Source organism: Pholcus phalangioides, unplaced genomic scaffold (genome assembly GCF_987345545.1).
Source record: "Pholcus phalangioides strain wild (caught in Gottingen) unplaced genomic scaffold, Ppha-v1.0 ptg000009l_1, whole genome shotgun sequence".
NCBI lineage: Eukaryota > Metazoa > Arthropoda > Arachnida > Araneae > Pholcidae > Pholcus > Pholcus phalangioides.
In genome coordinates, this window is record NW_028301602.1 from 56,255,415 (window position 1) to 56,278,020 (window position 22,606).

General features: G+C 38.2%; 1 protein-coding gene across 6 annotated transcripts in view; it reads right to left on the reverse strand.

Moving 5' to 3' along the window:
- The window catches only part of Dgk (diacyl glycerol kinase 1), a 283,957-nt gene that overhangs the window by 119,436 nt on the left and 141,915 nt on the right, over positions 1-22,606 (reverse strand). For 5 of the 6 annotated variants that reach the window (XM_089236594.1, XM_089236593.1, XM_089236592.1 and 2 more), the window contains exons 4-8: positions 18,194-18,270; positions 9,189-9,341; positions 5,643-5,883; positions 512-646; positions 273-398 (exon numbers count right to left, since the gene is read on the reverse strand). In XM_089236594.1, the coding sequence (XP_089092720.1) occupies positions 273-398; positions 512-646; positions 5,643-5,883; positions 9,189-9,341; positions 18,194-18,270 (732 nt within the window). The remainder of the gene's footprint in view (positions 1-272; positions 399-511; positions 647-5,642; positions 5,884-9,188; positions 9,342-18,193; positions 18,271-22,606) is intronic. The other variant, XM_089236591.1, reaches the window with a different exon arrangement.

Consider the following 22,606-nt stretch of genomic DNA (forward strand, 5'->3'; position numbering starts at 1 on the left):
TTGATTACTTATGTCGAGGGCGTAGCGGGGGGGGGGGGACTTGGGGGTCTGGTCCCCCCCCCCCGAAATGTGAGAAAATGACCGAAAAAAGGGGAAAAGATGGCCAAATCCATTGTTCTGTCACTTTGGTCCCCCCCCCCCCCCCCACGAACGAAATTTCTGGCTACGCCCCTGACTTATGTTGAGACAGTTTATTTGAGCTCTTGGCGACTTTAAATTTAACTACTTAATCATTTAACTCGTGTGAACGGGTCTTTATTGTATATACTCACATTCGAGCTTGTCTTCAGGCCTGCCTCCTTCTAACAACGATAGGTAACAGACAATGTCCTTAAGGGGAACCCACAAGCTGTAGACGTCAACGTGGCTGCTCGCTTTCCTCATCGGTTTCAGGTCAACTGTTCGGTCGAGAAGAGAAATACCAAAAAACATCTCTGGCTCAATTTATTCATTGAGATGACGAAAAGAAAACATTAATTCCAGAATGAAATACAAGAGAAGTCACGCTCACCATGCTGTACTAAAGTAGAACTATTAGATTTACGGGAAGAGTTCCTAGATATTTGGCTATGACTTGGAGAAGAATCGGATGACTTTTGATCACCGTAGTTTTGAGTCACCGTCACTACAGGATGTACAGCTGCCCCTTCGGGAAAAACATTTGAACAATACATGATTACCAAGTAAATGAAATAGTTTATCAATAAATTTATTTCACCGATATTACAAATAACTGATAGGAAAGTGGAATAAATCTAAGGCTGGTGATATACTACAAAAGTTCCTTGACTATATAAAACAAGTTTGACAAAGAAATATAATAGTGATATGGTCAACTTAGATAAAAATCATGCTTCCTTCAAAACTTGTTTTATCAAAGTTAGCCTCCATCTTACGATGATATCTCGGCTAACGAAGATGATTCGTTCCAAAAAATTCATCTTCGCAACAGCCAGTTGTTAAAAACTTTATTTTGTGATTATTATCATCATACGAATGCAACAATATGAGAAGAGAGAGAAAATTTTACCTAGTGGTCAAGAAAGATGATCCATTCTGGTAAACGCTAGTTAAATTAGTATCGACACAAAAAAAGGTTTGAAGATATGTTTTTTTTAAACCTTGAAGTTGCGCTACAGAGGAAAACTGACTGAAGTCTAAAGTGAATAGCTTCAAAATTGGATGAATGAGAATCTACTGAATTTTGAAGATTCTCATCTTCTACATTTTTCTTCAGAGATACCGAAGATCTTTCTATTTTACACTAATGTACATAATCAACACAAACTCTGACGGATTCGCATCCATTTGTGATTCAGTCAACGCATTTCTGTGTCTGATACATGCAGATAGTAAAAAAAAAGCTCTGAGAATGTAACCAGACTGTTCAGTTTGATGCTAAAGCCGGGTTTTCCTAGGAACAGGTTACCTGCACCGTGTGCAGCGTGAAAACGCTGATTGGTTAAAAAAACCTGAATGTCAGGTTTTTAACCAATCAGCGATTTTACGCTGAGCGCACCGTAGAAAACCTTTTCCTATTAATACCCAGCATACGAGTCTTGCGCTGAAAGAACCCGAGCTTTGAAAACGTAAGCTCTTTTTTTTCCAAAGCATTTTCTATTAGCTGAATCTTTCATTTTTCACACAAAAAATGATTCAAAAACTTTCAGAAAGAGAAGTGGAGATGCAACTGTGTGGGGAAAAAAAATCTTAAGTGGATATGAGTTAATCGGGCTCTAGTGACACGACAGTAATTTTGATGATGATGATTGTTGCTAAAATTCAGCTCACGACGTGACTACTTTTTTTTGCACGTGCATAAACGGAAATGTTCATTAGCTGAATCCGTATTCATCAGCTGAGACAGAAAAATCGCGAAAAAAAACTTCGTTAGCCGAAAAATTCGTAGCTGAGGCATTGTATATCAATATAAAAAATTTGAATTTCTCCATGAGAGATCTATGGTTTTACCCCCCAACTTCCTTAAAAATCGAATGTATTTCAATGAAATGCGAATCATAAATTTACTGGAGTACACAATCGGTAAAAATACTTGATTTATAGGTACTATAGGTGACAACAAGTGAACTCAAACTGACCAAAACATTAAAAAATATTTTATGAATCTTATGTAGTGTGTAACTATGATTCATTTATTGCCATTAAAGACATTTTATAAAATAAATTTGAATAAAAGTTTAATTAATAACTTTTATGGCTTAATACCAGCCCAGTGGGCAAATATTTCAAAATACTGTAGTAAGGCTGTCCCAAACTGTTTGTTCAGCAGATCTTTGCAATCGTTGACTTAAAAGACATACTCTAATTACAAAATGTTTTCAAATAACGTGCAGTTACTTAAAATCTCAAAATTTGTTTGACGGGTCGTATACAGGAAAAATTTGAGAAATTAATTCATTTTTAACAAAAAATGAAATTAATTAACCGTCTCCGTGCGCTCAAACGTGTATATATTTATATATTTATCTAAAAATGTGGACTCCACTCTGAAAAGTCATTTGCAAAAAACTGACATTTTTAAATGCAATATTTATCGAAGTATTAAATAAATATAATCACTATCTTTTGTTAACTTGTCATTGTAGTGTCATGTTTTCACTACCTCAAAAGTTGTCATTCTTAGGAACTCCACACAAATAGAATGAACTCAGCCACATTTTATTTTTTTAATGACAATAAATAACAATTATATTTTTGGCAATCACAGAACTTTTACAACTTTGAATTTCATTTACCTTTCGCGATTTGTGAACCACAACCTCAATCACTGTGATACATGTTGAAAACTTCAAAGTCATATGTCCGTTAACATTGCATTTAAAAATATGCAGTTTTTTGTAAATGACTTCTCAGAGCCGCATTTAAATTTCATTGATTACACTTCACTTCACAATAGGTTTTAGCACACAGGGTGTAAATAAAAAGCAAATTTTTCTATTTTTTTTATGTATACGATCCCTTAGGAGATGTAAGACATTTTGAGTAACCACACGTTATTTGAAAACTTTTTGCACCTGGAAGTATGTTTCTAAAGTCAACGGCTGCATCTGCTGTGCAATCAATTCGGGACAGCTTGTACAAAGACATACATTTGTTATGCGATATTACTTTGATGGGAAACAGCATGGCTAAATTACAGTAAAACCCCTCTTTTGCGAACACTCGCGGGACAAAAGAAATCGTGCGTAAAACACGGGTGACCGCATAGGAGGCGGTTCCTCCTGAAACTGTAGAATACAGTATTAACAATAACTGAAATGGTTCTTTGTTTGCAAATGAACGAAATTCTGACAATATAAGATGAGTTCAAAGTCAGGGAAATATACAATTATTGCACAGATATGCAATTAAAATTACAAAAGAATATTATGCAAAGTTTACATACTGAATTTATATCTTTTGGAAAATTGATGGATCGATGTTTGGTAGGTTTTGCCGAATATTATAACTATTCAAACGTTGACTGTATATAAGAGTGACTGTTAAGCAGGGGTTCGGGATTCATTATTTATATAGGCTTCTTGACGGGATAATTTTTTATTAGAGGAAGTAAAACAGCGGTGACCGCATCTGAGTGTTGACCTTTAAACGGGGTTTAACTGTAATATCAAAATATTTTATGGTGAGTTGAAACTAACGTCACGTGAAAAGCTTTTGTTTATTTTATCCAAAATCTTGTGAAATATGATATGAACTTGAATCATGACATATGCTATCAAAGTCTATGAAAGAAAATAATGTATGAATGAATAATGAAAGAGAGATATAAGTATATATATATATACATACGCACATACATACTATATATACGCATAACGAGAGGGACAGTATGGTTAGAACTCATTCAATTCGCATTCGATCTCCACGAGGAAAATCGAAACATGCTCTGATGACTCCAAACGAAACCAAGAGAGGAGGGGAAAAAAACACGAATGGATTTGTGTGGCGAGCTCATTACCATTTTATGATAACGTTATCGGCCTGAAACATCCCGAGCAGAAAAGTACGATTGGAAATACAAAATTGTCGTATTTCCATCAGTGGATTCACTCGCGGTCATGGGGGGTGGGGATACACACGAAAGGAATATTTACATGGATGCAAATGAGTGTTTCGCGCGTGAATAACGTCTTGGATAAATGTATATTATACTCTTCTCACATTAGTCCCTGTTTAGCAGAGTATAGCTGGTATATTTACGTGTGTCATAAAATTATCTTTGAAATTTATGTATGAATGTGGAGTGTTTTAATCATACACAAATCAAACAACAATATGTATATTTTCAAATGTATATACTGTTTCGTTTAAGACCAGGAAATTTCACGTTATAAGACATGATTTGGAAAAACGTTAAGAATTTCTAAAACCTATAAGAGTGATGTCACACTCATTGTAGACGTAATAGTCAATGTGGTCGGCCGAAGTTGGTTTTATGTGGTTTTCGCTTCGAGGTGCGAATGTACACCAATCTCCCCATTCAAAAAGTCTCGCCGCAGAGAGCAACAGGCCTACAACGTCAAAATCATCAAACGTTACACTTCACTTATAGTTCGAAAAATATGCGGTAGATGGCAGCACTATAACAAGCATTACACAGAAACAAGCTTCACGTTAGGTTCACAACTCGGACACGCACATTCCAACATGTACCAATTCGTTAGAAGTTCCGCAGAGGAGTATGGACGAGGTACATGTGTAGTTTAGTAGTAGTCAAGCTAGCATACGTTACCCAAAATGAATGACCCCATCTTCTCTACAGAAAATACAATACAATGCGTTGTGGAATTCGAGCTTTTGATGTAATGACCTTCCATAATTTTAATGCATCCCTCATCATATCCTATTCCTATCAAAGTAATGCTTAATGAAACTTATTATAGAGCGGAGGTGCACAACTTCTGACCCGCGGGCCAAATGCGGCCCACCAAAGGGGCCGCTCCGATCCGTGAAACGTGTTTCGGTAAAAAAGTATCATATAATCCAGTATACATACCACGATTAATCAGGTCGACCATATTTCCTTCAAGAAAAATAGAAAATTGGTATCAATACGAAATACAGTATCGCCAAAAACATTGCCAAAGGCAATTATAGTTGCCAGTTATTAATGCCAGACAAATTGTCAAAAGTTTTCGAAGTTGCCAACCATCGCTAAAATTGCTGAAAAAATTGATTTGGAATGTGCTAACCAAAACGCTATAGGAGGGGCGGTTAATCAGGGATAAGGGGGGGGGGAAACAGTTGTAGAGAAAAATGAAATGAAATTATTCGTCTGGGAAATTTTCAAACTATGGATGTATTGGATGGAATCACAGAGAAAACGGAAATTTTAGGTGCTGGAACATCTAGTTGGGAACACGGGAGATTTTTCGCGCCGAAACGATGTCTCACACGGGTGAGAATTTTGTCTCGAGCCGCCCCTGAACGCCCAGTTGTTTTGGCCACTCATGATGAGCTTTCGTAAGCTCATTGAACAGCCAAAACTATCAAATTTTCCAAGTTGAGCTCAAACAAAAGAAAAGTGAGAAAAACCAGAGTATATATATTCGGCTATCATAAACAATAATGACTCATAGAATATAAGTGTAGGTAGAAAAGTATTTCTCGTTGTGTCTCACCTGATCTAGCTTTCGCATTGGAATCGCTTTCGCACCTGTGGTGGCTGAGGCTGTGGAATTTTTCTGTGAAGCCATGTATTTTCTCGGCTAGACTCTGGTGGGGTTTCTGGTCATCTTTCTTGTTGACTTGGTCAGAATCTCTGGCCAGTTCGGGAAGCGAATCACTTCCTCCTGCTCCGCCTCCTGCCGTCGTGTGCGAAGTGATAGGAGCGCAAGCCGTAGTGGATGTGACGGCAGCCATCTGTTCGAAGGGATAATGAAATAACAGTGTGAAGCTTATGAGAGACATATGTAATTACGCAAAGATTTAGAAATAGCCTCGGCAAAATGGTCGAGTCGTGCGATTCGGTGACAGGCTGTATACAGGGTGTTTCATAACCCATGGCCTATACGTTAGTGGAGTGATAGAACACAACTGGACAAGCACAAATCACCGAACAACCCATAAACTCAAATGGTTAAACGCCAGAGGACGCTTCCTAGCCGATGCAATAAATACGTTGTTCACAGCAGCCGTCGTCATTTGTGCTGTTGATTACCTACGAAATGGATGCGCACACGAATCAGGAGAAAACCGCAATCCTTGTTGCCCGGATATCTCCACCTATGCTAATTATAATTTTTTTTCACTGAAAGGTGATTCCCCCCCCCCCCGTCCCACCACTTCTCCGTATCCACCGATGCATACGCGACATGCCTGGTGTTTTCGCCGGACACTTCATTGACGGTGTGAAGCCTACTATTACTTTACCGAATACCAACTCCGTTCATATTGCCATACAGCAATTTACTACCGATCGAGTTGGGTCAGAAATTAATGCGTTATGTATCGGTAGTCATCTCAGATTCGGTAGGGGAAGAACTTGCTATCTATGTGCTTCCCTAGGAACGAACTCGCATACCTGACGCCAGCCTTCATGGTGGTAGACGAGCATTTTATACCGCTGTGTCACGAGAGCTACGATGTGACGCCTGTGTCTCACTTGTTGGCGGCCGCGGTTTTAAGGAGGTGCTGTGCTGTCTGTGTGTAAGAGTTGCGGAATAAAAACATTTTCCTGAAATTCACATTTTCTTTCATTCTGTCTGTGTCTGCTTGTTTCCTTATCATTTCATGACGCAGCACCACCGTCTCTAGCGCTTAACCATTTCCGAGCAAGGGTTGTACGGTGATTTGTGCTTGTCTAGTTGTGTTCTAGCACTAACATATCAACCCCTAACGTATGTTTCATGAGTTTTGAAACACCCCGTACAGCTTTCTCATACAGCTGTTTTAACGCCATAATTTTTCGCGAAGAAAGTACTGTATCACGGTCGTGTAGTAAAATTATGAGATAGGCCAACTTTTTTACATTACGGCACTAAAAAACTGAGAAATAAGCGAATTACTGTCTAGGGGTTTCTCCAGCCACTCCCGTCGGTCAGCAGAAAACTCTTGAAATGGGAAAAGGCCATGAAACGATCTGGAAAAAAGTAATTTTCTTGCAAGATGATTTGGAACTCGAAGGAGAACTTGGACTGTGACACGATTTCCGGAGAAAACGATTTCCGTTCGGAGAAATTCCGTATATATTCGTTTTAGCAACAAGGAAACCTGAAATTCATCCTTGCACCCACCTTCTAGACTTTAACTACTCCTTCGAGAGGAATAGTGTGTGTGTCAAGCTTGTCTCTCTCTCTTTCGCTACCCCCTCCAATACTCTAGCAAATATATATATACTCCCTTCGACAACGTAGCGTCAAATTTAAAAAATTTTCAGCTCCGGTGAGTTTTAATCTACACACGCTGCTGTATATCCGTTTAAACTCGTTTCTTGTGTTTCCTCTTGCTGAAAAGAGGAGGAGGATCTTTTCGAGAAAATTCTTTTCTGTCGTTAGACCAAAGCAGAAAAATATTGCGATTCCTAACGTGGAGATATTTTTCGTTCTCGCGTCTGAACATTAGGCACAGCAGCAACCTTTTCTCAATTGAATTTCTTCCAGGAAGCGCTCACTCAATGTCTTTACGTATGAACGGATACTGCTTCGGCAATGAAACGTATCTGGTTGCAGTACATCACGGGTGCCGCTGTGCAGTCGCGTGGCCATCGTTCTGGACTCTCATCGTGGGGATCCAGGTTGGTCTCCCATTTAAAAAACGTTTTTCCGCAGAGATCAGGCAGAACTAGAACATGATACATTTAACAGGGAAAATTCACAAGCATTTACTATCTTTACTTCAATATATGGAAGAACACGAGACAAGCACAATTCTGACAACATAAATACGTTAGGGCCCACTTATGCACTCAGAACACACATTTGGGTATGTACCGATTCGTTAGAAATTCCGTAGAGGAATGTGTACGAGGTGCATGTACGGTTAAAAAGTAGCTGTAGTACATCATTGCTATCGAACTTGCAGTCGACCATGTATCGAATGAATTCGAAAGTTCAAAATGACTGCATCGTTTCTCACCAGAAACTAAGGCTGGGAATCGATGAAAATTTTCAACTGGTTAATCACAAAATTTTTTAATCGATTAATCGAATTTTAATGAATATTTTCGAATGCTAACCACAAACGTATTGGTAACAGTATAATGTTAATTGATGCTATTAAATTATATTTTGTTCATTTCAACGTAAATATTCACTAGATGTAAGCGAATATAGGAATAGATTAAGAAATTGAAGCCGAATACGCCAACTGCTGCCTACAGTGGAGACATCATCCTAACATCCCAACCGAACGGTCACCCAGTCTATATTCCAAGGAATTTCTAACTGAAAGGTCACCGCCGGATTATGATTACAGTGGAAACAATAAATTTTGGTCTTTTCCTATGAAATTTCGTTGAACTTATATTGAAACTTCAATCATTAGCATTTTTCGTTGAACCGACATTTCTATAGCCAGGGCCCACACTCGTGTCAAGCCTGGCCCAATAGTCATTCTCAAATATTTGCTTTTCCTGATACAAAGAAGGAACAGCGGCATATGCTGACTACACAATATTTGCCTCCAGAACACTCTTCGTAGTTATGACTGTTCGCGTTCTTCGACCAATGTGTGGCCAGACAAATAGAAGATCGAGAAGGAAGGCAGCACTTTTGACTTGGGCTAGAAGCTTCCAACTACTGGTCACTCTCAGTTCGCGCGACCAGCTTTTCAATACTTTCCAGCCTCAAACATTTGACGATTATTGCTGATGTGAAGTATCCACACTACTTGTCTATGACCAGCCTTAGAACGTATTGGGCCAGCCTTGAACGAGTGTGGCCCTGGCTTAAGAATTTGATCAAAATATTTATTCAAAGTATGGTGACTTTTCGGAATCGCTATGCATTGAAACATCACTTCAAATTATGAACTTTGAATAAAAAATTAGCCGATTTTTGATCGGATTGATCGAGTGTCGATTAACGCAGCTAAAATATTTAACGGCAATTAACAGTTGATCGATTAAGCGACTCGATTAATCTGACCATCCCTACCAGAAACTAAGATTGTTCCGCAGTGTTTGGATGCTGAGATTAAACATCGAAAGAATCTTTAGAGAATGTTACCTTGAGCAATCTGCCATCGACAGCCGGAACTGGTTGCTGGTCATTCGTGGGTCTTTTCACGAAGGAAAGGAAGAGTCTTGTCACCAAGTCCCTGGGTGTTTCTATCTCCAGGTAGGAGTCCATGAACAGTTGGAAACCTTCGTAGTCGATATCCTTATGACAAAAATGTACAAACAAATGATGCCAAATTGTTTACGCAATTATTCAAATAATTATTTCGAAATTATTGAGACCTTATTCAAATCTGAATAAAGATTTGCGAACAACTGTTATTTAAAAAGTCATTATTGCATGGAACATTGTTTAAAGCAGTTGTCATTGTTAGAAAACAATTGTTCCAGGCTCTGCTACGAAGCTAAGCTGAAAGGGTATCGGCAACGGTGCGCAGAAATGTGGAATTTATGTCACGGTAGCACTTGTGTTAATCACAGTGTTCAAAATTTTCAACGGGATGGATAGGATAGACCATGAATTATTAGTACACCGTCAATCGACTGCTTTTACAAGGGGACACCAGTATCGATTGGTAAGGGACAATTCTAGTTTGTGGTATCGCGGGGAATTTTCCTCTAATAGGGTTGTTAATAAATGGAATAGGTTATCCCCGGAGGAAGTAAATTGTAACACAATTGACACCTTTAAAAAGAAATATGATAAACATGTTGGGGTGATTCGAGAACCTCTATCCATACTTAGAATATAAGACAACCATAAGTATTCTTATGGGCATTGTATGATATTTTATCACGTAAATATATTGTTTGTAATTACATTTTTAATTGGGTTGCTGTATTTTAGTGATATATGGCATCCATATCTGTTATGGGCATCTTTTTCCCAGCTACCGCGTTGGGCATTTTGCCTGTTATGGCCTTGTATTTGTATTTGTGGGGAAAAAACTTTTCCCGCGAAGTCATTATAAAATTAACATACTTAGAAAACGTTTGTTATATATATACACGGTATATATTATTAGTAAACTTTTCTATAACACACAACCTTAAGAAAATATCGTCGCGGAAAGAAATGTTAATTTTATCCAGGGCCGTAACTAGGATTTTTGCCGCCCCCACAACTGTCAAATTCAATAATTTTGTAACGGGGTTCTCTCTGCTCCCACGTAAAACTGCCACCCCTAAATTTTGCTGCCGGAGCAGTTGCCTACCTCCTAGTTCCTGCCCTGATTTGCCTTTTCTTAAATTTGGCCATGAGTTGGCCATGTAGACATTTGTAGTTGGCGCGAATATCTTTTTTTTTTTTCAAGTTTTACCGAGGTAAGTAAGTTTTATTCACGATAAAAAATAAAGTGTAACTATATTTATTATACTATATTTACATAACTATATGTTATTAAATTTTTTTAAATTTCATTTTTTATTCGGTTGCTGTATTTTAAAAATAAATGACAGCCGTATTTATCTTTTTTTTTCACGGCCACCTCGTTGGGCATTTTGCCTATTATGGCCTGTCCTTGTATTTGTATTTAGAAATATTTCTATTCCTCCTGATCAGTGATTGCTAGAAATATACGTGGAATAAAAGGGGTGCATCACGTTTGGATGTTTGGAACGCAGCCCATTCGACGCCAGCCAATTGGACGCCGTCGTTTCGACGCGCGAGCAGTCTGAGCACTATTTCGACGTGAGGAGAAAGGGCGATTTTTCAATATCGTGATGAGTTTCAGTGATCGAGGAACGATTGAGTACTACGAGGTGTAACTCACAACTTTATGCTATAACTTAATGATATTATTATTGTGATATGTGATATTGATCATGTGATACGAAATTGTGATATGTAAGGGGTCATTCAAGTATTACGTCATCATCAATGGGGGGAGGGCGTTTCCGATTTGCTGAATTTTGATGACAAATGGGGAGGGAGGGGGGGTTGGATTTTGCTTTCGTCATTAACCACCCTTTATGAAAATATGAAATATTTTTAATGACATCTTACTCGGTGCGCCAAAAACGAGAAAAACCTTTCGATAGTTTGTGGGCACTTGAAGTGACATCCCCCCTATTGATAAGTGCCCTACAGAGCCACTTTAGTGATCTCTAAATTTTTCGTGGATCCAAGTGATCTGGAAATGTGTCCGGGCCGCTTAAGTGATTTGGAACTGTGCCACGCATCACTCAAGTGATCCATAATTATATGTCGCGGATCACTAAAATAATCTGAGAATGTGCCGCTGGTAACATGAGTGATGTAGAACCGCACTGGGGGCCACTTAAGTGCTCTAAAACTACGTCACATGTCACTCAAGGGATCTCTAAATGTGTCACGGATCGCTTAAGTGTTCTGGAACTGTGTCCCGGGTCATTTAAGTGTTGATGTGATCATTGTTCACATCTAAAAATGTGCCACGGGCCTCTTAAATGTTCTGGAATTGTACCACGGGACACTTAAGCGATCTGTAGATGTGCCGCTTTGTTAATTTTTTTTACAAAATTAGGTTTGAGGAGGGCAGGCAGCACCAGATAACCCCCCGGGGCCATATTTGGTCTGCGGGCCAAGGGTCTTTATGCGATTTATGATTGTATGGCTTAGAGTGTGGGTGGCAATGAATTTATTAAAGATAAATTTTTTGCGTTCACATAGCCTTCAAATAACATTGAAATTAACAGAAATTGATTTGATTATAATAACATATAAAAGTATTTTCTTCCGAAATTTCAATTTTAAGAAAAATATTTTTTTGCATTAAAATAACGTTTTGATCGTGGGAGGGGGACACGAGGCCCCCCCTATGCCCCCTCACCCATTACGTCTCTGATCCCACCAATACACGTTAGGATTCAGAGGGGCAGAGCTGATGACGAAATTCTGCTAACGGGGGGGGGGGGTCAAAAATGGCTAAAAATGTGCTTACGTAATACTTGAACGGCCCCTAAGTGGATCAAGGGTTTAACATATATGGCTTAAAGGGTGGGTCACAATGAATTTTTTAAAGAGGAATTTTGAGTTCCTACCCATCAAATAGCATTGAAATTAACAGAAATCGATTATAATAATTTGCAAAGGTATTTTTTTACTGTTTCCTTGAAGAAATAGGAACTAGAGTACATTTTTCTGAAACAAATAAATAACGATAAAAACACTCCCGAATCGTTACCGATTTGCATCAGATAAATAAAGTATATATAGTACGCGATAGTATCAAAAAATATCAGAATTTTCACGAGGAGAATAATTCTCCATCTTTCTAAAGCTTATCTCTCTCTCGGATATCTTCTTCGAAAATATTCACAGCTCTTCAGTAGCAACGAGCAAAAGGGCAATTGTGCCAAAAATGCTTCCAAAGCCACGTCGAAAACTGGTAATTAAAGTTTTCGGGAACCCCTAAATATGCCCCCTTTTCCTCCAAGTTGAAGTAATGGCGGATTCAAACTTAAGCGAGCGAAAAATGTATAATTGAAATTCTTAATTGCCAGCTGCTTTGAGGAATTGCGCGGTGCCCAATGAAATTTCAAGATTAAATTTCTCGGAAAGCAATTAAAAACCCAGGGTATAAAGATGCCATCTAAAAGTCGAATATCGGATGACACGTTGAAAGCCTTCGGGACACGAATTCAATGAATTCATATAAGTATCGAAACAACGTCCAACTGACAGACGAAGGAAACATATCTCTCCTATTTACCGTGCAACATCAGTAAAAATCGGTGTGTGCCAGGACAGAAATCGATTGCATACAATTGTATCATATGCATTAATCGAGCCCAGCTCAATCTGAAATTTCAATTCCATATTTCAGCGAAAAAAACTATGGAGGTGCGATTTTTTTGCGAAGTGAAAAAAATATAGTAAAGTAGTTATCGCCAGCTGTTGTATTATTGAAAGTGATTATCAGCTGACAAATTGCTGTAAAGCGAGATGGTTTGCGACGGATTTTCGAAAAGTAATTGTTTGCCGATAAATTTAAAAAAGTGATTGTTTGTTGACGAATAATGAAAAACTTTTTTAATTATTGAAATATGCTTGTGTTTTGGCATGAGTTATCCAAAAGTGATCGGTTTTCGGCGAATTATTGAAAAGTGTAATTGCTAGTGTAATTATTTGAAAAAGTTATTGTTGGCATGAATTATTGAATTGTGGCTGTTGGCTGGTGAATTATTTGAAATTGAGTGTTTGTTTGATTTGTCGATGAATTATTGAAAAAGTGATTGTTAGCGTGAATTATTCAAAATTAATTGTTAGCTGGTAAATAATTAACTATTGAAAAATTATAATTATAATAATTTTTTTTTCAAGAAATATGTGCAATACCAAAAATTAAGAAATATACTAAATTTTACATTATTATCCAAGGATAATAATATTCAAAATAATAATTTTAAACGTGTTCATCGAATTTCGAAATTTCAGGCATTCTCTTTCTTGCTATATGAAATCTGATGACTTATAATTACATAAGAATAAATGAAAAAAAATTGAAAAATAGTATTAAAAATATAAAAGGAATATCGTTGAATAATGAGAGTATTAGTCTATGGTTTACGGAAAATTCACCGCCAACAATTCACCGCCGGAAAATTCACCGACAACAATTCACCGCCATGCAATTCACCGCTAGGAAAATTCACCGACCAACAATTCACCGCCATGCAATTCACCGCTAGGGAAATTCACCGACCGACAATTCACCGACCAACAATTCACCGCCATGCAATTCACCGCTAGGAAAATTCACCGACCGACAATTCACCGACCAACAATTCACCGCCATGCAATTCACCGCTAGGAAAATTCACCGACCAACAATTCACCGCTAGGAAAATTCACCGCCATGCAATTCACCGCTAGGAAAATTCACCGCCATGCAATTCACCGCTAGGAAAATTCACCGCCATGCAATTCACCGCTAGGAAAATTCACCGACCAACAATTCACCGCCATGCAATTCACCGACCAACAATTTACCGCCATGCAATTCACCGCCGGAAAATTCACCAACGACAGTTCTATGCGAGTCAGTTAGGGAGGGAATGAGCGATTGAGTTACTGAGTGAGTGACCCAGTGAGTAAGTGATTCAGTGAGTCAGTGAGCGAGTGAGTTACTGATTCAATAAGCGAGTAAGTCAGTCCGTAAGTGAGTGAGCGATCTAGTGAGTGAGTGATCTATTGAGTGAGTAAGTGCCATATCCTAAAGATATGGCGGAAAGTTTAAACAATGACTTTATGAGAAGAAATTCAGATGATACGGATTTGGGTTGCTGTATTTTTGAAATATATGACATCCATATTTATTGTGGGCATCTTTTTCTCAGCCACCTCGCTGGGCATTTTGCCTGTTGTGGCCTTGTATTTGTATAAATTACAAATTGCTGTTGCCCAATACAAGATAGTATATTCAACAAAATTTCATTAACTCTGTTTTACTCAGAAACTTCTAATGAAATGTTAAAAGGGATAATAACAGAATTAAAAGATAATAAAGTAAGTGGATACGCGATGAATTAACTTCCTAAAAATGCTTAAAATCATCTCCTGTTATCACTTTGATGTTATAAAAAACATCGCTGATCATCAGTAACCAATGGATGATGAACTAGCTGTTACCCGCGATTTCACGTGATGAACTGTCAGGAATCCCGCCTTAGTGCGTATCTAGTATATGTACTCTATATTTACTATATACGTATATATATACTTCCTATGCAACGGAAATTAGTGACGATTTTTTTATTACGGGAGTCGGTGACGTTTTTTGAGTGATGGAAATCTGTTACGTTTTTGTGTTACGGAAGTCGGTTACGATTTTGGAATCAAGTTTTCATTTAACTCTAGCATATATCGGGACCAAGTTATGTGCATGTACCCAGAGGTTCCCACATCCTACAGCAGGTCCCCTAAGCTGAAATAGATGGCGGACCCCCAACCCCAGCGTTTTCACGGGCCCCTCTGTGCTTAATTTATAGTGTGAAAATATCACAAAGGATAAGAAACGTTCCGGCCCCTGTCAGCCCTGCCATCGTGGGGATCATGCCGAGAGGTATGTATACGTAAAATATACATATATCACCAGTGCTCCCAACATACAGGGTCGGGGTACCCGGGGGATTGCACATACACCTTCATGGGGAAGTTAAAAGGTTTCATTTCCAGGGGTCCTTGATGGAACTCATTGTTTTCTTGCTGGTTTAACATTGACAAATTTGCGATAGCGGAAGCCCAATGTATATCCAGTCTGAGGTCCCATAAAATTTGCGAATTCGGTCACGGGTAATTGCATGGGGGGGGGGGGGGAGCCTGGATTTTATTCGTTGGTAAAATGAATATTTGCAGTGGCCTTCACAGGGGATGCCCGATTAGCTTCCGAGTCAGGGGTCCCGTTCCATTTTGGGGGCACTGGATGAATCTCATTCTTTTCTGTTGTTTAACATTGTAGAATTTTCAACAGCACAAGCCCGAGATAAATCCAGTGTCTGTGTGCCCCACTAAAAATCTGCGTATGGGGTCCCCGTTACTGGATGTGGGCCCTGGATTTTATTCGTTTTAAAATTGATAAAAATTAAAAATTTTCGTGGCCACTCACAGGGGGGTATGTCCGACAAGCCTTCAGGTCGAGGCCCCATGGAAAAGTTGATAGGTTTCATTTCGGGTGTCCCTGGATGAATCTCATTGGTTTTGTTGTTTAACATTGTAAAATTTGCAACACATCGGTAGCCCGACATAAATCCAGTCAGGGCCACCCCCCATAAAATTCAACGAATTGGAGTTTGGGGACCCCCCATGGGGAAGTTTTCTGGGGTTACTTGATAAATCACATTTGTTTTTTGTTGCTTTATTATTATAAAATTCGCTTCTACAGTAAGCTGGTGCTTTCACGTGTCCCTTTCCATAGCACGCTGATGAAGTGGGACGAAATAAACAAGATATGTTGTGAAGAGAAAAGGGGGGGGGGTTGACCGATGGCAGGGGGGGCGCAGAGCCCCCTAGTACTGTATATAAAATAACATGTCATGACTGATTCATCATCGCCGAGCCAAAACCGCTGAAGCTGTAAATATCAAATTTTGTGAATAGTTTTTGTCACGACGTAAAGACTCACTACTCACTAAGAAATGGTTTTTTCCATATTCGACAACACCTAAGGGCGTCATAAGAGTGGGGATCAACGTTGAAATCATGCCGAGCCGAAACAGCTGAAGCTATAAATATGACATTAGATCAATATTGTAATATAGACTCACTGAGAAGGGATATGTTTTCGGAACAATCGGATTTTTTAATAATTTGTGGCACTACTACGTTAAAAAAATTAACTAACTAACCAATTCAATCACTCCCTCACTCACTAACTGAACATTCACTCACTCACTCCCTCCCTCCCTCACTCACTAACCAATTTACTCGCTCGCTGAATCACTGACTCGATCACTCGCTGAATCACTCACTCGGTCACTACTGGGTCACTCACTCACCCGCTGAATCACTTACTCACACGGTCACTCAGTCACTACTGGGTCACTCACTCAACCGCTCAATTACTTACTCACTTGGTCACTCAATCACTGACTCAGTCACTCAATCACTGACTCGGTCACTCAATCACTGACTCGGTCACTCAATCACTGACTCGGTCACTCAATCACTGACTCGGTCACTCGCTCAATCACTGGCTCGGTCACTCGCTCAATTACTTACTCACTTGGCCACTCAATCACTGACTCAGTCACTCAATCACTGACTCGGTCATTCGCTCAATCACTTACTCGGTCACTCGCTCAATCACTTACTCACTCGGTCACTCGCTCAATCACTTACTCACTCGGTCACTCACTGGGTCACTCACTCACTCAGTAACTCAATCGCTCACTCCCTCGCTAACTGACTCGCACTAAAACTGTTGTCGGTGAATTTTCCTAGTGGTGAATTGCATCGCGGTGAATTGTCGGTCGGTGAATTTTCCTAGCGGTGAATTGCATGGCGGTGAATTGTTGGTCGGTGAATTGCATGGCGGTGAATTGTTGGTCGGTGAATTGTTGGTCGATGAATTTTCCTAGCGGTGAATTTTCCTAGCGGTGAATTGTTGGTCGGTGAATTTTCCGGCGGTGAATTGCTGGCGGTGAATTGCTGGCGGTGAATTTTCCGGACACGCACTAGTGGTTGGTATCATCAGGAGAATTGATAAACTGGATCAAAGTCAAGTTTTCCGGAGTCTCAGGTTGTATTTATGCACATAAGTGGCTTGAACTACACTATTGTTTTGCGATTGGTCAGTTGATTCTATGGCTGGCAGCGTATCGTACGACCAATCGCAAAACAATAGTGTAGTTCAAGCCACTTATGTGCATAAATACAACCTGAGACTCCGGAAAACTTGACTTTGATCCAGTTTATCAATTCTCCTGATGATGCCAACCACTAGTGTTGGGGAAACGTTGAGAACAAACTCAAACGGACGACGGTCTTCGAACCCGAAAAAACAATTTTTATCAAATGAGAGTATTGTTGGAAAACTGGTTGTGTTACCTTAAGTTGCAAGAAAAGTGTTTTTAAGCTGACGTATTGCTGGAAAAGTAATTTCACGTCAGCGAATTGATGGAAAGTAGTTGTTTGAATGCAACAAATCATTGTTGAGAGAACAGATGTAAATACTAGTAGGGGGTAAATACTATAAAGGGAGCTGATTTGAAGAGTTCTTGGATGGCATATGTATTCAATTCAGTTAACACTGGTTAGCTGGAGTGGAAGCCATCTTAATTTTTTAGAGCATTGTTCGGGATGCAGATGTAATTCACGTGTGAATATTTAGAAAACCAACAAAATACTCTATTTTTGAATGTAGATGTAATTTTTTTCACATCGACTTTATATGTGGGCTTATAATAATCGCAAATTTCTAAATATAGTAATAAGAATCTTTTTTTCCTAAGGAGAGTGTGTAGTGTTAATATTCTACAAACAGATTCAATTCTCTGTAAAACATATTCGAAAATACTTTTGAAAATTCTTAAAATGACAATGAAATAGTAATAGTCAAAGAGACAAAAATTTACCCCTTCAGGATTGTATTTGGAAAGCGGTCCATCGTCTTTGAATTCTTTTAGCACATCACTCAGTTTCTTGGAAGAATCTGTGTCGAAGAAAAAAAAAGGCATTTTCATACTTTCTCACCCTTTATATATTTTTTCACAATTTATTCTTCGAACAGTGGTTTTTAAATGAAATTTGATCTTTTGAAATAAATCTGTGCTTTTTTTCTTTTGCGTGGATGTATTGGAATTTTGGAATGACTACAATCATCATTGAAATTAAAAACCAATATGCCACTGTGTTTCCCCGAAAATAAATAAAATCCTGTTTTATATTAATTTCTGCTCCAAAATATGCATTAAGGCGTATTTTCGGGTTACGTCGTATTTTTCCGATGCACAAAAATCGACATCAATTATCAATGAATTTTGGATTAAATTTCTTACGACTCCATTTACCGAGAACATTTTTCTTAAATCTTCGTCCGACGAGAGAGCTCTCCCAAAATGAGCTTTTTTTGTCTGGAGGTCTGCTTCTAGCGCACTGGCAGTACTGCTGTCCCGCGGATTTGATCTCTGGGCAGGCCCTATGCGTTAAGACTGCTATTACTGAACCGCACATGCACCTCGTCCACATTCCTCTGCGGAACCTCTAACGAATTAGTACATGTTGGAATGAGCGCATACATGTTGCGAACCTAACGTGAAGTTTGTTTCTGCGTAATGCTTGTTATGTGTAGTGCTACCATCTACCATTAATTTTTCTAACTTTCAGTGAAGTGCAATGATTGAATATTTGTACCTTTGTACGCCTGTTGCTCTCTGTGGCGAGACTTTTAACGAGGAGATCGGCTGGCATTCGTGCCTTGAAGTTGGGAACCAATTCGTTAAGACTACCCTTCTTCCAGTAGCTTGTTTAATTTACATACTTACAGTATCACGATCTCTAGGTAGGCAGTCATTCTTGCGCGAATCCTTTGTCCGGAGACTTTTACTTCTCGTCTCACAGGCACCCATTTGAGTATTTGAAGTTATTTGATTAGTATTGGCATTTATTTAAAGTATAAATTTGATAAACAGATGGTATATAACTGGGTAATAAAATACTGCATATCCTTTTGACACCCTGATACCACAAATATGTGAACTGCTTTTTCTCACTATAGAATATTTTCTTTCGGCTTCAGGGAGTTGAGCACTGACTTGACACTAAAAGAATGCGTAAGTTTTCAGTTGGAAATACGATGAATATGAATTTTGGGGGCTTTTATCAGAGGGCAATGCATTCAGTTGAACTTTCAGGAGTTCTTTAGGATTGCTTCCAGGAGAAAGTGCCTCCATAAAAAGTGTGATTGGTACAAAAAATTGAGCATTCTGGAAAAAAATTTGTCAGTGAAGATAAAATAAACCCCGCATCACCTTGGCTGAAAAAATTGGAACGAAGTGAAAAAAAAAATTGCTGTAATTTATGTTTTTAACAACTAGAAGGACTGGAGGTTGATTTTTACTATAATGTTTTTGTTTTTTTTATGTTTAAATGAAGACATGAGTGTAGTTAAGCAATAGAACATAAAAACTCGGAGTTTTCCAAATAAATTTTTAATCACATTTAATTTTTAACCTTTTTACTCCAGAGGCACACTTATGTATATTTATTTTTTATCGGTTTTTAATGGGTTTAAGGAGTTTGATGATACTTTTTCCAGTTAAGACTTGTGGTATGTGTAAGGGTACCTAATTAATTAATTGAATAACTAAATAATAAAGTTAGTTGATTATTATTATTATTTACTTTTAAAGGCCATTTTGGCAAACAATAAACGCGAATCGCACGAAAAAAATTTTAATCGTCAGTCTTGGCTCCGGCAAAATTGTGATTTCTTAACAAATAAAGGCCTTAAGCTAATTTTAACAAGAAGGAAGTGTGTATATATATATATATATATATATATATATATATATATATATATATATATATGCTTCCAAAGACCACTCGACCTCAGCAAATATAAAGGCGAACTCTCCGGACGACCAAACATAAACATCACCCCTCCACGACTCATTTGTGTGATTTCTGACCACGAGGTCCTGATGACGGCTCTCCATTGTAGAGCCGAAACGTGTCGACCAATTAAAATTTTATTTGTCTTAAAAGCGTGTGTTAATTTTTTGTATAAACGATTATTTTTATTAAAATTCAATGAATTCGTGGAATGTAGCAACGGGCATAAAAATGTGCCCGTCTGGTGATTTTAACTAGGTTTTATTTTCGGGGGGTACTTTACCGCACACCAACTCCGACATTTATCTCCATACGGCAATTTCCAACCAGTGGAGTTGGGTAGAAAATAAAGGCTCCGTCTATCGATCATCATCCCAGGTTCAGTAGGTAAAGAACTGGATTCGAACCCGTTTACCTTGACGACTTCATAAGGAAAACGAGCATCTTACCACTACGCCACTCGGGCGCTGTTCTTGGGTTAGGGCTTAACTAGGACAATCCTGAAAAATCATGCTAGGGCTTATTTTTTGGTTGGTCTTATTTCCGGGAAAAAAGGTAATAATAGCCATTGATGACGAAACACCATCTATGCAATATCATCTCCGATATCATATATTTTATATCTGAAACATGTTAGTGTTTCATTTACCCGAACCTCGTCTAATTAAAAAATATTTCGAGGACTTCTGCGAACTCGAATTTCGAAGTCATAGGATTAACAGCATTTCTAAGTACAGTATTTAAACAGGTTCAATAAGCTTACTTAAATAAGGTTCTTATTTCATTAAATTCACCGCCTCTTTCTTTCTTTCTTCGGTTTGTTGCGAAACTCGCTCTTGAACCCTATCATCTTTCTGTCAATAAGCTTAAAGAGGCATCAACATAGAAATTTTCAACTCTTCTGGAGATAATTACTTTTAATAACTTCCCCTACAATCCTCATTTATTAACGCGTGCGATTAGTCAACCAGTTAAGCTGAAACATTGCATCTTCTTTTTCCTCTCTCTCCTTATACATACATACATACATGCATGGCAACGTGTACGTGCGTCTTTCGCTGGAAATTTCCATCATTAGTAGGCGCTAGAAAAAATAGTTTAATCAACGGCACCGAACCCAAATCTTTTAAGTACATGAACGTTTATTAAGTTCGCTTTGGAGCCTGCAGACATTTTTAGTCAGCGGCAGGCAGTAAAGGAAATAAGGAAAGGGAACGGACGAACTCTCTAGTATCAATTTCGGCTGCAAGTTGTTTACTTCGAGGAAAAATCTAGCTTCGTGAAAGAAGCATAAGAGTCAGGAAAAAAAACTATATTAGTTTATTTTAGCCAGCTAGAAGCGTTAAATCTGTATTTTCTTTTTTTGTAATTTTTCTTTTAACTAACTTTACGGTGCAAACTAAGTAAGTACGCAATACCCTTTGATAAGATAAACGTTCTAAACGGAAAAATTATTTTTAATCACTGGTATGATTGGAAATAGTTAACATTAAGATAGTTATGAATAGTGACGAAGAATGTTTTGTACAAATTGAAATTACTGAGGAGAAACGGGACTTTCTCTATTTATTGTATACATTAACTACGATTATATCATCACAGAACAATTTACTATCAATTGAATTCGGTCGGAATCCTTTCACCCAAAAAAAAGTAATGTAATGGCAAGTCTGGGGATTTTGGCATCTAGACACTGGTGGTACGATCTCTATTATTTCCCGGTAGTTTTTATTCCAAACCTGACCGTAAAATATTATGTGTAAATAAAGCTAAATGTGTATTCTGTTGTGCGGCGATTCGAATCCTTAGAAATATAAATTAAAGTCCAACCATACAGTATTGAAATGGTGATGTACATGTATAGGACAGCAGTTCCCTGTGGGATATCTTACAAGCTAGTTGTCTTGGTACCTCTAAATTTGTTAAATTAAGGTACACTGGGATAAGTGGAACCGCTTTTTTTTCATTAATGCAAATTCAGCTTAACACCTACGTTGGAGAAGTCACCAAAATGTTTTGGAAATATGGGATAAAGTTTATTGAATCCTACTTTTTTTAAGGCCAATGTTTTTAACTTAGTTTTTTCAGTTCTTCTAGAAGAAGTTCTTCCCTTTTCAAGATCGATCTTATTTGTACTTGGTCATGGGTTCCAATTGCCTTGATGAGCGGGGCAAGAGGACTTTATGGCTGATCGTGATATAAATCATTCACAAAATGATGATGCATAAATGAAAGAAGAATAAATAAAGGGGAAAAACTCACTTGAACAATAAAAAGCCCAAATATTTTATTATTCTTATATACTAAGTTAAATTAACAACCTTAGTCAGCATGCAGAAAACTCTCACAATATTAATTAACAACCATAGCCCGTCCTCACGATGCATTAAGCTCCACAGAGCCTATATAATAAAGGCTGTCTCATGAAGCTCCGG